Genomic DNA, 13,317 nt, shown 5'->3' with positions numbered 1-13,317 from the left:
CAGCGTCGGCGGCGGGCGGCGGGCGGCGACGGCGGCCCGGCACGTGTGTTTTGCGTGAGGTCGGACACGGCCTTGGCACATTGCGAGCGTGTTGTTGGTTGCCTTCGGAGTACAAACAATCTTGGCCGTGCAGGGGGCCAACACGAAAGCCGCCGCGACCGGGTATGAGGTGGTTTTTGCTGAATCAGGTTTGTGCGCCCGGCAGCGACGGGGTCTATCCGGGTTCGAGCAGGCAGGGTGCATGCGAGGTGGTACGAGTTTCAATGGAAGGTCCCGAGGCGTCGAGCTGTCGGGGCCTGTCCTGTCGGCAAGGAAGGACCAGGCACCTTTAGATGGAAGAGTCGTGGAGCCCGGCATCGACGAAGGAGAGTCGGGCTGGAGTGAGGAATTGTGCTAGGTACCAAGGTCGGGTGTCGCCAGCCAGCAATCCCTCGCCCTGGCGTGGAGGAACGCGGCGCCTGCCAGCGTTGCCAGCACTGCTGGAGTGACCTCGAGTCGGCGGCCAGCGGCCATCCACGACAGTGGATCATGTCCCGCTAGCCGCACCGCCGTGGGAACGGCTTTACGCGCTCGCCCACCACCAGACGCGTCTCACCCTCACTCAACGCGTCCCGTCGCCTTCAACCCACCCGACCGCATCGCAGTCGCCGCACCGCCAATTCGTCAAGCGCCGACTGCCATCCCGACCGCGCAACCCGACATCGCCAACCTCAACCCAGCCATGCCGCACTCGGTCGAAGGAGGGCCCCAGTCGCCCCAGGGCGCCGTCAAGGACGAGCCCATGGACGACGCGGGCATCCCCAGCAGCGCCCCGGACGCCGATGGCGATGTCAACATGCAGGCCCCCGAGGCCGCTGCTGCCGCGCCCCAGCCCGTCAAGAAGGAGGTCCAGCTGGAAAACATGTTTGACGACGATTCCGATGACGAGTTTCCCAGCTCTGCGCCCGTCAAGGAGCAACCTTCTAGCCCGCCCGCGAGAGCGCCCGCGTCCCCAGTGTTCGTCCCCGATCCGCACACATGCACTCCGTGACAAGTCGTACGGCATCTAACGCCGCAACAGTGACGTCGCCTCGCTCAAGGCATCCGACCCCGAGGTCATGCGCAGCTTCTACCAGCGACTCTTCCCCTGGCGGCAGCTGTTCCAGTGGCTCAACCACAGCCCCACGCCCACAAACGACTTTGGCAACCGAGAGTTTGCCTTTACCCTGCAAAACGACGCCTACCTGCGATACCAGTCCTTTGCCACAGCAGACCTGTACGCGTCGAGTCCCCAAGACGGCCACTTCAAGAGATGGTTTGCTAATGTTTGCCACGGCTAGCCTGCGCAAAGATGTCCTCCGCCTCATGCCGTCGCGTTTCGAAATCGGCCCCGTCTACACCACCAACCCGCGCGACCGCAAGACGCTCCGCAACTCGTCCGCCTTCAAGCCCCTCGCCAAGGAGCTGTGCTTCGATATCGACTTGACGGACTACGACGACATTCGTACCTGCTGCGACAAGGCCAACATCTGCAACAAGTGCTGGACATTCATGACCATGGCGATCAAGGTCGTCGACGCGTCGCTGCGAGACGACTTTGGCTTCAAGCACATCATGTGGGTTTACTCCGGTCGCCGAGGTGCACACGCCTGGGTGTGCGACAAGAAGGTCCGCAGCTTGGACGACCAGAAGAGAAGGGCTATTGCCGGTTACCTTGAGGTGGTAAAGGGTGGTGCGCAAGGCGGTAAGAAGGTGAATGTGCGGCGGCCACTGCACCCACATCTCTCGTACGTGCCTTGAACTCCGCCTGCCCCCTTTACCATGATGCTGACCATAATAGCCGGAGCCTGGATATTCTCAAGTCACACTTCCAGGACGATGTGCTCGAAGGCCAGGACCCCTGGGGCACAGCGGAACGCGCCGAGAAGCTGCTTCAGCTCCTGCCCGACAAGACCCTCAACGACTCGCTGCGGCGCAAGTGGGACGCAGCCCCGGGACGCGCCTCGACGTCCAAATGGGCGGACATCGATGCCATGGCCAAGACGGGCGCGAGCAAGCACCTCGACTCCAAGGCCCTTCTCGAAGCCAAGCAGGACATCGTCCTCGAGTACACGTACCCGCGGCTGGATATCGAGGTTAGCAAGAAACTCAACCACTTGCTGAAGAGTCCCTTTGTCGTCCATCCCGGCACCGGCCGCGTCTGCGTGCCCATCGATACGCGCGACCTCGAGGCGTTCGACCCCCTGGGCGTGCCCACGGTGCAGAGCTTGCTCGCTGAGATTGATGCCTGGAGGGACGATGGCGACGGCGAAGGAGACGACAAGGGCAAGGCGCTGGCGGACTGGGAGAAGACGAGCTTGAAGCCGTACGTGGATTACTTTAGGACGTTTGTCGCGGGTATCCTCAAGGACGAGAAGGACACGCGCGTTAAGAGGGAACGAGATGACGAATCGATGGAGTTTTAGAGGGGTCAAGTAGCCGCTCGGGCCGTGTATTATGGGATGCACATGATGGTGTACATGGATGTTCTTCGTTTTGTTCCGCTCTGGAAAGGATATCCCGGCTGGCGTATGGGTAGTCTATCACGACGGGTGTCATTGAGTCTCCTGCTTTGCGTCATCCCCACCTTCGCCAATGCCTTCTCCAGTGTCGCCAGCCTCGGCAGATTCCGCTGCTTCGTCGTCTACCTCCTGAACATCGTCGCCTACGTCTTCGTCCTCAACAACCTCCGACGCACCCTCCTCGACGCCCTCCTCACCCTCCTCGCCGATGAGTTTCCCGCCCTTGCGCTTCGGAATCACCGCCATGAACGCCTCGCCCCAGTCCTCGCACTCGAGCCACTTGAGCATAATCTCGACGACGTGGTTGGTGGCGAGGATCTGCCGGCTCTTGAGGACCATGAACTCGCCGATGGGCAGCCGCGCGGTGCGGATCCCCTTCTCCCGCGCCCGCCGGTAGCATAGCCCCTTCTCGCGGTTCTTGTCCACCAGCCCGCCGATGACGTAGCTCGTGTGCGGCTCCAGCCGCTGCAGCGTGTATGGCGACTCGGACGTCAGGTACACGACGTCGCGGTAGCGCTCGTCGAGCGGCTGGGCCGGGTCCGGCAGCGGGAAGGGCTCCCGCTCGGCGACGTCCCACGACACGGGCTCGTCGACGCTGCGCTGCAGCGCGGGTATCATCTCACCAGCCGCCTGCGCACCACTGCCACCGCGCATCTTTTCACGTGCCAGCTCCGCGCACGCGAGAAAGTCGCCCGGCGCGAAGCCCACGCCCTTCCAGTGGTCCTGCTGGCGCCCGAGCACGTCGTTGAAGCGGCGCTCGATGGCGCCGCCCCAGCCCGCGAGCCAGAGGTGCGAGCGGTACCGCGCGGCGCGGTTGTCGGCGTAGCAGCGCGTCACCTGGCTGGAGAGCGACACGCGCTCCTTGTCCGTCATGTAGCGCTCGAAGTCGCAGTCGACGATGAGCGCCACGGGGACGAGCGCCGAGGGCGGCCGCGGGGGCGGGGCGAGAGATTTGGGGTCCACGCCCTGCGCGACGAGGGCGGCGCGCTCCTCGCGTTGGCGCTCGCGCCGCGTCTGCCGCTTCTCCTTGCGGCGCTTGCGGCGGTCGTCTTTGCCGTCTTCCCACTCTTGGGCGCGGCGGAGGCGCTTGAGGGCGTTTTTGGACATGGGAGGAGGGGCGGCAGGTTCCGTCCCGGTAGGTACTCCGGCGGCGGCGGTGTTGGATGGCGCATTGTCGTGGGTGCTTGCGGCTTCATTTGTGGGCGCGGGATGTGTTTGTGTTGTGGTGTTTGCGCTGGTGCCCTCAGGTTGTGGCGCAGGCTGGCTGGGAGCGGCCTGCGCGGGCACGTCAACGACTCCCTCCGTGGAGCTCATGTTGATGCACCCTGCTTATTGTTGTCTTCCCTTACAATCGGCGACCGAATCCCGACGAAGCAATTGGCGTTGGTGATCGTTGGTGATAGTTTGGAGAATTGAGACGATGCAAGTTTCGGTTCTCACAAATGCAAATAGGAGGCCGCGATCTTAAGGCGACATTCGGCCACTCAAGATGGGTTCAAAGGAGCGAAGATCCTGTGCTTTGCTGGAGAGAATATTGAAATGAGTATGAGTGACATGAGATGTCATTCAACTCGATGGTGTTGACACACGTCGCAGCTGCGCCAGAAATTAATTGTTAGTGCCTTTCGAGGTCCAGGGTGGAGCCCCCCCCAGGCCATCAAGGCACACAGCCAATCCGCTCGCCCCAATTGGGGATTAGTCACGTGAAGCGCCGGCGGGCCTTACCTCAGCGGGCCACTCCCAGCTTTGAATTGAGACTCCAACGACCGACGGCCGTACGGGCAACAAACAGCTCTCCTCCCCCCCATCAACGACGTCGTTCCTCCGCGCCCGCCCCGCCTCCCCGACGCCATGGAACGCGAAGCGAGCATCAGCCCCAAGGCGCTCCTGGAGCCCGAGCAGCCGTACAAGCCCCACGATGTCCTCGACGAGACGGCCAAGACGGCGCTCGTCGGCCTCGGCAGCGGCTTCTTCCTCGCCGCCATCCGGAACGCCATGTCGAAGCGCAACGTCGGCGCCATGAGCGTCTTTACCCGTGGCGCACCCATCATTGGCATCTGCGGTACGACGACACGCCCTTCCCAGTTATGATGTCGAAGGAATGGCCCCAATTCGGGGACAAGCGGCGGCGCGATTGCCCGGCTTGGGCGCCGCTGGGATTCTGTCGGAGACGCAGTGGACGTGGGCTAACGCAACGCGCAGCTGCCGGCCCCGGTGCCTACGCCTTCTTCTCCCGAACGATGATGAACCTGCGCGAAAAGGACGATGCCTGGGCCGCGGCCTTTGGTGGTTTCATGTGCGGTGGTGTCCTCGGTCTGCCATGTACGTTCCCATGCGCCAACTCCATGCGTCCTGCGGGACACCGCGTGACTAGCGACTAACGATATACACCAGCTCGCCGTATGCCCGTTGTCATGGGTATCGGCGCCCTGATCGGTGGTCTCCAGGGCACCCTCCACCTGTTCGGCGCCCGTATCGACAGCTTCAAGAAGGAGGACGACGAGTTTGCGCGCAAGGAGACGGTCCGGCGGACGACGCGGGTGCCCATCGAGCAGACGATTTCCGAGGTCGGCGAGGGACGAGGTGCGTTGGAACCCCACCTCCCCATCTCTATACTTGTTTCCCCTGCGGAGATGGAGTGTATGCTAACTAACGATGACTTCCCAGGCATCCGTGCCCCCGGCTACGAGGAGCGGAGGAGGGAGCTCATCAAGGAAAAGTACGGATTCGAGGTCAACCCGGTCAACGCCACCGTCGAGGGCAGCCAATAGAGTTGAAAAACGCCGCCAAGGGAGAGGGAAAGCTGTCCGATTTTTGTACCAGTCGGATGCGTGTACATACTACTATTACCACCGAGCCCTTCCCGGGGGAGAGGGAAGCGGAATGCCACCACTAGAGAAATGGAGTTTCTTTGTTTGAACCTCGGCCATCGCGCGTGATGATGGGTGGCTAGGGGTGTCGAACAGCCTGCGTAACACTGGTAGCCTGTGTGAACGGCGCATCTTCCATAGAGAAGGCTTTCAAGATACCGGATCGCCAATTGTTCCCATTGATATTGGCTGTTGGATTACCAGAAACGCCCGCTTACATTCTAATATACATCCCAGTCCTTGCTCCAGGCCTCTCAATAAATGACATCCTCTTGATGCGTCACCTACAGGGCCTTGACCGACTGAAAAAAGGGATTCGCCTGCAGCTTCGCGTCCGCGGCCACCAGCTCCTTGAGCTTCGCCACCTGCTCCTCCTTTGTCATGTCCCCGGCGCGGACCTGGTCCTTCCACTGCACGAGCAGCTGCTTGAGCATGGCGCTGCCCTCCTCGACGTCCGCCTTGCTGTAGCTCAGCGCCGCGTCCTCATGCTTGGTGGTAAAGTCCTCGAGCTCGTCGGCCTTGCGCTTGGCCATGCGCACCACCTTGTCCGGGAAGCGCACCAGCTCGGCGACGTGGATGCCGAAGCTCTGGTCGCAGATGCCCGGCTCGACCTTGTACAGCAGCGTCACCTCACGCTTGGCGTTGGCGCTGGCGTCGCTGCCGGTGCCACCGATGTGCGCCGTGACGTGCAGGTTGCGCACCTGGGGGTACTGGTCCGCCAGGGCGGTGAGCTCGTGGAAGTGCGTGGCGAACATGGCGAAGCAGCCAATTTCCTTAACAATGTGCTCCGAGATGGCCCACGCCAGGCCAAAGCCGTCATATGTCGATGTCCCGCGCCCCAGCTCGTCGATGATGATGAGCGACTCGGCCGTGGCGGATTTGAGAATGTTGGCCGTCTCCAGCATCTCAGCCATGAACGTCGACACGCCCTTGAGCTGAGAGTCGCTCGCGCCGACACGGGCGAGGATGGAGTCGAAGATGGTAAGCTCGGCTTCCTGACAAGGAACGAAGCAGCCAACCTGAGCCATGAGCGCAATCACGCCGGCCTGACGAATATACGTTGACTTGCCGCCCATGTTGGGGCCGGTGATGATGAGAAACGATGACTTGTCCCGCGTCAAGTCAACGTCGTTTGTAATGAACTGCACGTCGTCTTGCAGCTCCATGCACGGATGCCGGGCCCCGACAAGCTTGGTTTGGCCCTCACCACGAGGGTGAATCTTGGGCCGGACGTAGGCCTCCGGCGCGTGGACGGAGCAATGCGCCAACGAGACGATGACATCGAGGTGCGCCAGGACACCTGCTAGCCTTTCCAAGACGGGGCAGTAAGACGACGCAACTTGAACGACCTCGTTGACCAGGCTGCTCTGGGTGCGGTTGTAGTTTTGCGACAGCTGGTCGTACTCGCGGCGGTAACCTTGCATCTTCTTGGTCGTGAAGTAGACGCCATTCTTTTGCGTTGAGCATTCCTGGTACTTTGACTTATTCCTGATGCAACCGGCCTCCTGCCTCGTCAGTCGCATGCAGACGCCGTGGACCTTGTGGTTCGTCTCGAGGAAGATTTTCTTGTCTGCCTCCTGGCCCAGATCTCTTGCTGCCTCGTGGAACTCTTCCCTGATGTCCCGGTCAAGCTGGTCCAGCTTCCGGCGAATGATTCGCAGGCTCTGATCGTATTCAGACTTGATAATGTACTCGTGTCGGTCGAGGGCATCGAGGTCAACTGTCTGCTCGACCATGTCCTGCAGCTTGCCGAGGCTGTCGGAGAGGTCGCGTAGCTTCGATGTGTACGCCTCATCCAATGGATCACGGTATGCCTCGTCCATGACCCCCTCAAACGTGCCGATGAAGCCGGGCAAGCGGATGACCACTTGATAGGCTCGCACAACGTCTTCGAGATTCGCCTTGCCCCGCTGAAACCGCTTAGACAGACGGTAGAGGTCAGGGACGGACCGCAAGTGCTCCTCCTGCATGGTCTGGCGCAGCTCGGTGTCGCTGAAGAAGGCTTCGACCAGCTGTTGTCTCTTTTCTATCTCCTGCTTGCTCATGAGCGGCTGTTTGAGCCACTGGGCGAGCAATCGACTGCCAACAGGGGTCTTGCAGTGATTCAGCACGCCAAAGATGCTCATCGTCTTGGATCCGTCGCGCGGGCCGGGCATGAGATTGAGAGCCTTGAGTGCTGCCGCGTCGAGCTTCATGAACTGAGCCAGATCGTGCTGGTACAGCTGGTACTGGCCGAAGTTGGAGGGATCCTGCAAGACCCCCAAGTACTTGATGAGGGACGCGGCCGAGCCCATGGCCAGCTTCAGGTCTGTTTGCGGGAGAAGGGTTGCCGACTTTTCATCCTTGAGCAGCCGGGCAAGGTCTTGCTCAATGTCCCTGGTGCCAAAGTCTCCCGCGGGTCGCTCGGCAATCGCGACGCCACAGTTGTCGATGATCTGCCTCAGCTTAGCCAGTTCGGGGTCCTTGTCCTTTTCTCCTCTGTCGAGCTGGATGATGCACTCGCGAACGCCGAGTTGGATGAGGAGAGATTCGAAGTTGGAGTAGAGGTCGTTGTCGAGGAATTCGCTGACGCCGAGCTCTCGGACGCTGGCGTCGGCGAAACAGACACCGACATTGCGCGCCTCGGATGCTTTGGCGGAGATCTTGACGGCCATGATCATGGGAGCAGAATCAATCTGGCCGCCGAGGTCGTCCTCGACATCCTGCAGGTTTCCCGGGGATGCCTGCTTCACGCACTTCCAGTTCATGCGGCCGCTGGGGCTCTCCCAGATCTCGATGCGCTTGCCAAGCTTGAAGAGGGCCTCTCGCAAAAACTGTCGGAAGACGGTGATGGTCATTGTGACGGAGGGGAGACCGGTGTGGTCGTTGCGGCCGAGCTGTCGCACGACGGACGTCGTCTTGTAGACCTGTCCAACAGTCAGACTTGCAACTCCTTCCTTCAGGAGCTCAAGCAGCACGGGTAGCTTACGGTCTTCGCAATGAACATAGCATCCTGGCCGTGAGACGTGTACCAATCGCCTCGATCGAAGATGCGTATGGTGTCGTCGCCGACGGCGGGAAGGGACTTGAAGAAGCGGATGAAGCCGCCCTCGTCATCGAGCTTCGCCGGACGAACGTCAGCCATGTCAAACAATGGTGAGTGCGGTTCATGCATACCTTGAGCTCTGGTCGTGACGCCATGGTTGTGTCAAGTTTGATTGAGCGCTGTGCTGGCAATCAATCTCAAGGCGCTGCTGGCTGTTGCGCAACGTGCAGTGGCAACAGGAGGTGAAGCTGGGGAGACGCGCCTTGGCCCCCGCCACGCGTTTTTGGCTTGCCCGTCAATTAAAGTGGCGGCACGAGACTGCCGCGTTGCGTCTTCCAGGCTGGGACGTCCCACAGCACGTGCCGGGTGTGTGGCTCAGGCCCCTATCAGTGGCTGAACTCGGGAGATGCAGCTGGAGGTGCACAGCGGCTTCATCCCCTGGAAGAGTCCCAAGTTCCATTGGTTGTTTCTCACGCAGCGCGCACTTTCCATGCCTGAGAGGACAATCCAAACCTCACCCCCAGCTCTCCCGCTCAACGGTCACATCGCGCAGCCGGGGCTCCATCGCCGCCGTGGAGAGGTCTGCCGCCACCTGAGTCTCCTATATCGCCTGTCAATCCCGTTCTGGTCGCCCGAAGCCATCGCGGTTAGCCTTCAAATAAGCACGCACGCAGGTTTCTCCTCGTCGAGGAAGCTGTCATAGCTCACCGGGATGTGTGAGAAGCAAGCCAGACCCCAAATCATGCAAGCAGAGCTGGTCTACTCGTGACAACGTACAGCATCGCAGCATCTGTCTCATCGCCCACTGGCCTGGAGATCTCCTTCGGGCCAATTGCGCCAGGGAAGTGTGTCAGAGAAACGACCCTGACGTACTGTTTCGCAGCAGCGTAATCACCAATAGTTCAGACCGATGCCCCCCGCCGTCCCGCCACAGGTTCCGTCCGGTACTTCGCATGGCCCTCCAGAGTTGCCGCTTTGCAACCGCGGGCCCCGTACGGCGCCGCAGTGGACGCTTCCAGGTCCCACAGCTGCACAACCGGCGACGGTGACCTTCAGCAAGGACCTTTTGACGGACGGCTGCAACAACCGAAGGCCGTTTTCGGCCGTATGAGCTGAGGCCGAGTGGATTGAAGGGCATGCAGGCAAGCTTGGACGCCGAGCCGTGCCCCGCGGGCCGTTGTAGACAGGGGGCCAACAGGCGAAGCAGCAATCAGACGTCACGGACGGAGCGTTTCGCCCAACATCCGGACCAATGCTTTCGCGGCAATAGGCATGCGTGAGATAATTCCCGAAACCTTGCTGGACCGTTGTGCACGTTCCAAATCAAGGGCATGATACCGCGCTGCCGTGTCAGTAGGTAGGAAAGTCGCCTGCTGGAATCGCTACACTGCTGGTTCTTTGGCCGACTTTGCTCGCGAGTCCAGGAACACAACCATTGCACTCTTCGGCTTTACAGCTCTTTCATGAGCGTGAAGAGGTGCACACGGGCGGAAGCGGTCGCGGGACGGCGGCAAACGCCCATGCATATGCTACGGAACCTTGTTTCATGCTTACTTTGACGTGGTAGTATATGCTTAAGCATGCACGAATCGGCTGCACCGCGACGATCCGCCCGAAGCGACCGCCGAAGCGAACCGTCGCACTGCCTTGGAAGACCTGACCTGCGCGATGGATCGGATAGAACGAAGCACTGCCTCGTCGTGGCACTCTTGCAATTGTTCGACATGAACCCTGAGAGACCATCCCGCGCCCATACTCATGATACGCTCCATGATCCAGAGAGCAGGCAACAACTGAAAAGACCGCTCTGCTGCATCCCGCTCGCATAGACGCCTGAACTGTACTTTGATTGCGCGAAAGAGGGCGTCGCGGCTTGGCTGCATGAGCCCATCGTGGGCCGGGCGACCATCAAGGTTGAAGCCCACATTCAGCGCATGGCCATCCGGGTTCTCCCACCACGATGCTGACCGTTCGCCAAGACCAACTCTACGCAGCGCCATCACCTCTGGGCCCAGTGTTTATACCGCGCGACATGGGGAGGGGTCGCCATGCCGCTTGAAAAATGTGCGAGGACGTCGTCCGGTCGGTGGCCACGGGTGAGGCTATAATAGAGTGTAGTGCCAGAGACGGGGTTGTGCCGTTCTACATATCATCAGCAACTCAGCCTCCGTCCGTTCGGTCACCGATTGTCTCTCTGTTGAACCTTTTCTTCTTTCTCGAAGAAAAGAAGGTTGGTCGCAGAGCGACGGGCTAGCCGACGAACGCCGCAGAAGTCTGATTTAAGCTTATTTTAAACACGGCCGCTGCAACACGACGGCTATCACGGCACATTCTCCCGCCACACAAACGGTTTATTCACCCGGCAAACGCGGCACATTCCATTCTTTGGTGTCGTCGAGCACAAGAGCAATCATGCATGCCAAACTATACACAAGCCTCGCCCTGTGCGGTGTCGCTGCCGCCTCAGGAGGCGTCGTCCCCAGACAGACGGCGGCTCCGTCGACAACCGCGAGCAGCGCTCCCGAAGTCACAGCCATTTCCAGCTGCCACTTTCATGGATCACAAATGTGCGCGATGCCTGTAGTGCAGTTGTAATTGGAAACTGACTTGCGACGGCAGGTTCTGTATGGCCGGGACGACAGAGTTCCAGGTCAAGACAACGCCCACGCAGACGACCGACATTCCCGCTCAATTTACAGGCTGCCACCACCATGGCGCTGAAATGTGAGATATTTCTAGCCCCTACTCGATAGAGGTTCTTATATGGCAGACTGACTGAGGATTGACTCAGGTATTGTATTGGTCCAAACGGCGACGATGTCGAGGTCGACCCTCAGACGGATGAAGGCACGGAAGGCGGCGACCACGACCACGACCACGATAGCGGGAGCGGGAGTGGAAGTGGTTCATCAGGAAACAAGCACTGTCACTTCCACGCCGGCGTCGAGTAAGCGCTCCTTCCATGTCGTGCAGCGATTTTCATGATCCGTGACGGGGAACACCCCTGGTAACCGCGAGACACAATCGCGAACCAAAGGCTGATGACATGCTTGACAGGCACTGCGTTGGCGACGGCGAAAGCGAGAGCGGCGGCCAGGCTCAATGCGACAAGGTGACGCGAGACTACAACGTGCCGCTTCGAGTCGGTCTCCTCTTTGCGATCCTTGCTACGAGCGCCCTCGGTATGTCCGACCCCACTGACGCTCAGCAGCCGATGTTGCCATCATACTTACACGTCGCGTCGCAGGTGTCTTTGGGCCGATCCTCCTTACCAGGCTGCTCCCCAACAAGCTCAACGTTGCCTTCACGGTCTTGAAGCAGTTTGGCACCGGCATCATCATCTCCACAGCCTTTGTCCATGTAAGACACCGCGACGACTTGCCCTTCAATCTCAAGCCATGTTAGCTCTGCGGTGTGCTGACCTCTACAGCTCTACACCCATGCGTCGCTCATGTTCGGCAACAAGTGCATTGGCGACTTGGGATATGAGGCCGTTACGTCTGCTATCGTCATGGCGGGCATCTTTCTCTCCTTCATCGTCGAATTCATCGGCCACCGCGTCGTGCTCGCCAAGACGCGCCGTGCCGCCTCGCTCTCCTTTGAGGATCGCGCGCGCGCCGTGCTGTCAAGCGAGGTCGTCTCCATCCTCGTCATGGAGGCCGGCATCCTGTTCCACTCTCTGCGTAAGCACCCTAGCTGCGTGCCTTTCCATGAGCTGCTTGTGTGCTGACTTGCACCGTCTAGTCATTGGCCTCACTCTGGTTGTTGCGGGCGATTCCTTCTTTCTCACCCTTTTCGTGGTCATCCTCTTCCACCAAGTGTTTGAGGGTCTCGCCCTTGGCTCGCGTATTGCCACGATCGGCACCGCGGCCGACTCCCAACTCACCCACGGGCACGGTGTCTTTAACAATGGGTCCGCGGCCCAGGACACCGACAAGTCGGCCAACTCCCCCACGGCGGAGACGATGCGGATCCCATCGTCTTCCGAAGGCGCCACGGCTCACGCGGGCCTCTCCATGAAGAAGAAGCTCGGCCTCGCCTCTCTCTTTGCCTTCATCACTCCGATCGGCATGGCCATTGGCATCGGCGTCCTGCACAAGTTCAACGGCAAAGACCGCTCCACCCTCCTTGCTATCGGCACCCTTGACGCACTCTCCGCCGGCATCCTCGTCTGGGTCGGCCTCGTCGAGATGTGGGCCGCCGACTGGATGACGGGCGCCCACGGCAAGAGGCCGGAGCTCGCCGACGCGAACCTCTTGACGGTCGGCCTCGCGGGCTTTGCCCTCGTCGCCGGCATGGCGCTGATGAGTCTACTCGGGAAGTGGGCATAGAGCGGCCCACGGGAGGCTGGAATCATGAGTTGTTGTTGACCGTGACAGTTGATACCCACTTTAGCAATGGTGATGGAACAGGCGGACGGGACAGGCAGGACCTTCTGGCCATGTGCGATGGCCACGCGGGCTGGATAGAACACGTTCATTGCTCTGGACAGCATCAGCAGTATTTAGCAGGCACGATTCATATACGTCAGATGTAGCTGTATAGAAACAAGGGATTCGGACCAAGATGGCCTTGCAGCTGCGCCTCACTGCTCTGCCCTCGCGTTCAGTGAGGGAAAGGATGGACTTTCCTTTGGTTCACTTCGTCGCTGGCTCTCATTTTGCGGATTGCCCGCAGCTGCACGCTTTGGGGACCGGCTATGCCAGTGAGCAGGAAGGTTGGGATCGGCCTGACTTGCAAGAACGTGGCCCGTCCTGCATCGCCGTGGTGAGCTCTTGCAACCAGAGGGGGTGCAATTCGCTTAGCTGACGTGTCGTGCGATCTTCCCGGCAGCATCTCTCAGTGTGTAGGTGTTCCAGCCTGCTACTTGTACTCGGTGTGA

The 13,317-nt window shown here is 60.4% G+C and overlaps 5 protein-coding genes across 5 annotated transcripts; 3 read left to right on the top strand and 2 right to left on the bottom strand.

The window, feature by feature from the left end:
• Positions 1-721: 721 nt before the first annotated feature.
• On the top strand, positions 722-2,444 carry PLICBS_005609 (uncharacterized protein; the record flags this gene model as incomplete). The annotated part of the gene is made up of 4 exons (XM_018319294.2): positions 722-996; positions 1,061-1,255; positions 1,320-1,766; positions 1,820-2,444. The coding sequence occupies 4 exons, from the start codon at positions 722-724 to the stop codon at positions 2,442-2,444; spliced, it is 1,542 nt and encodes a 513-aa protein (XP_018181768.2).
• Positions 2,445-2,573: 129 nt separating this feature from the next.
• Positions 2,574-3,854, bottom strand: PLICBS_005608 (tRNA (guanine(9)-N(1))-methyltransferase; the record flags this gene model as incomplete). The annotated part of the gene is made up of 1 exon (XM_018319293.2): positions 2,574-3,854. One exon carries the CDS (start codon positions 3,852-3,854, stop codon positions 2,574-2,576), a length of 1,281 nt encoding a protein of 426 aa, XP_018181767.2.
• A 537-nt stretch (positions 3,855-4,391) lies between these two features.
• PLICBS_005607 (uncharacterized protein) lies at positions 4,392-5,311 on the top strand (the record flags this gene model as incomplete). The annotated part of the gene is made up of 4 exons (XM_018319292.1): positions 4,392-4,602; positions 4,743-4,862; positions 4,935-5,123; positions 5,208-5,311. The coding sequence occupies 4 exons, from the start codon at positions 4,392-4,394 to the stop codon at positions 5,309-5,311; spliced, it is 624 nt and encodes a 207-aa protein (XP_018181766.1).
• Positions 5,312-5,694: 383 nt separating this feature from the next.
• Positions 5,695-8,590, bottom strand: PLICBS_005606 (MutS-like protein; the record flags this gene model as incomplete). Its single annotated transcript, XM_018319291.1, has 3 exons — positions 5,695-8,316; positions 8,379-8,510; positions 8,567-8,590. 3 exons carry the CDS (start codon positions 8,588-8,590, stop codon positions 5,695-5,697), a joined length of 2,778 nt encoding a protein of 925 aa, XP_018181765.1.
• Positions 8,591-10,847: 2,257 nt separating this feature from the next.
• On the top strand, positions 10,848-12,766 carry PLICBS_005605 (uncharacterized protein; the record flags this gene model as incomplete). Its single annotated transcript, XM_018319290.1, has 7 exons — positions 10,848-11,002; positions 11,055-11,159; positions 11,227-11,382; positions 11,493-11,617; positions 11,683-11,795; positions 11,866-12,118; positions 12,180-12,766. 7 exons carry the CDS (start codon positions 10,848-10,850, stop codon positions 12,764-12,766), a joined length of 1,494 nt encoding a protein of 497 aa, XP_018181764.1.
• Positions 12,767-13,317: the final 551 nt, after the last annotated feature.

The sequence above is a fragment of the Purpureocillium lilacinum genome (assembly GCF_023168085.1).
Source record: "Purpureocillium lilacinum CBS 284.36 DNA, scaffold_4, whole genome shotgun sequence".
In the NCBI taxonomy this organism is placed as follows: Eukaryota; Fungi; Ascomycota; class Sordariomycetes; order Hypocreales; family Ophiocordycipitaceae; genus Purpureocillium; species Purpureocillium lilacinum.
This window is presented reverse-complemented; position numbering and strand designations above follow the sequence as displayed.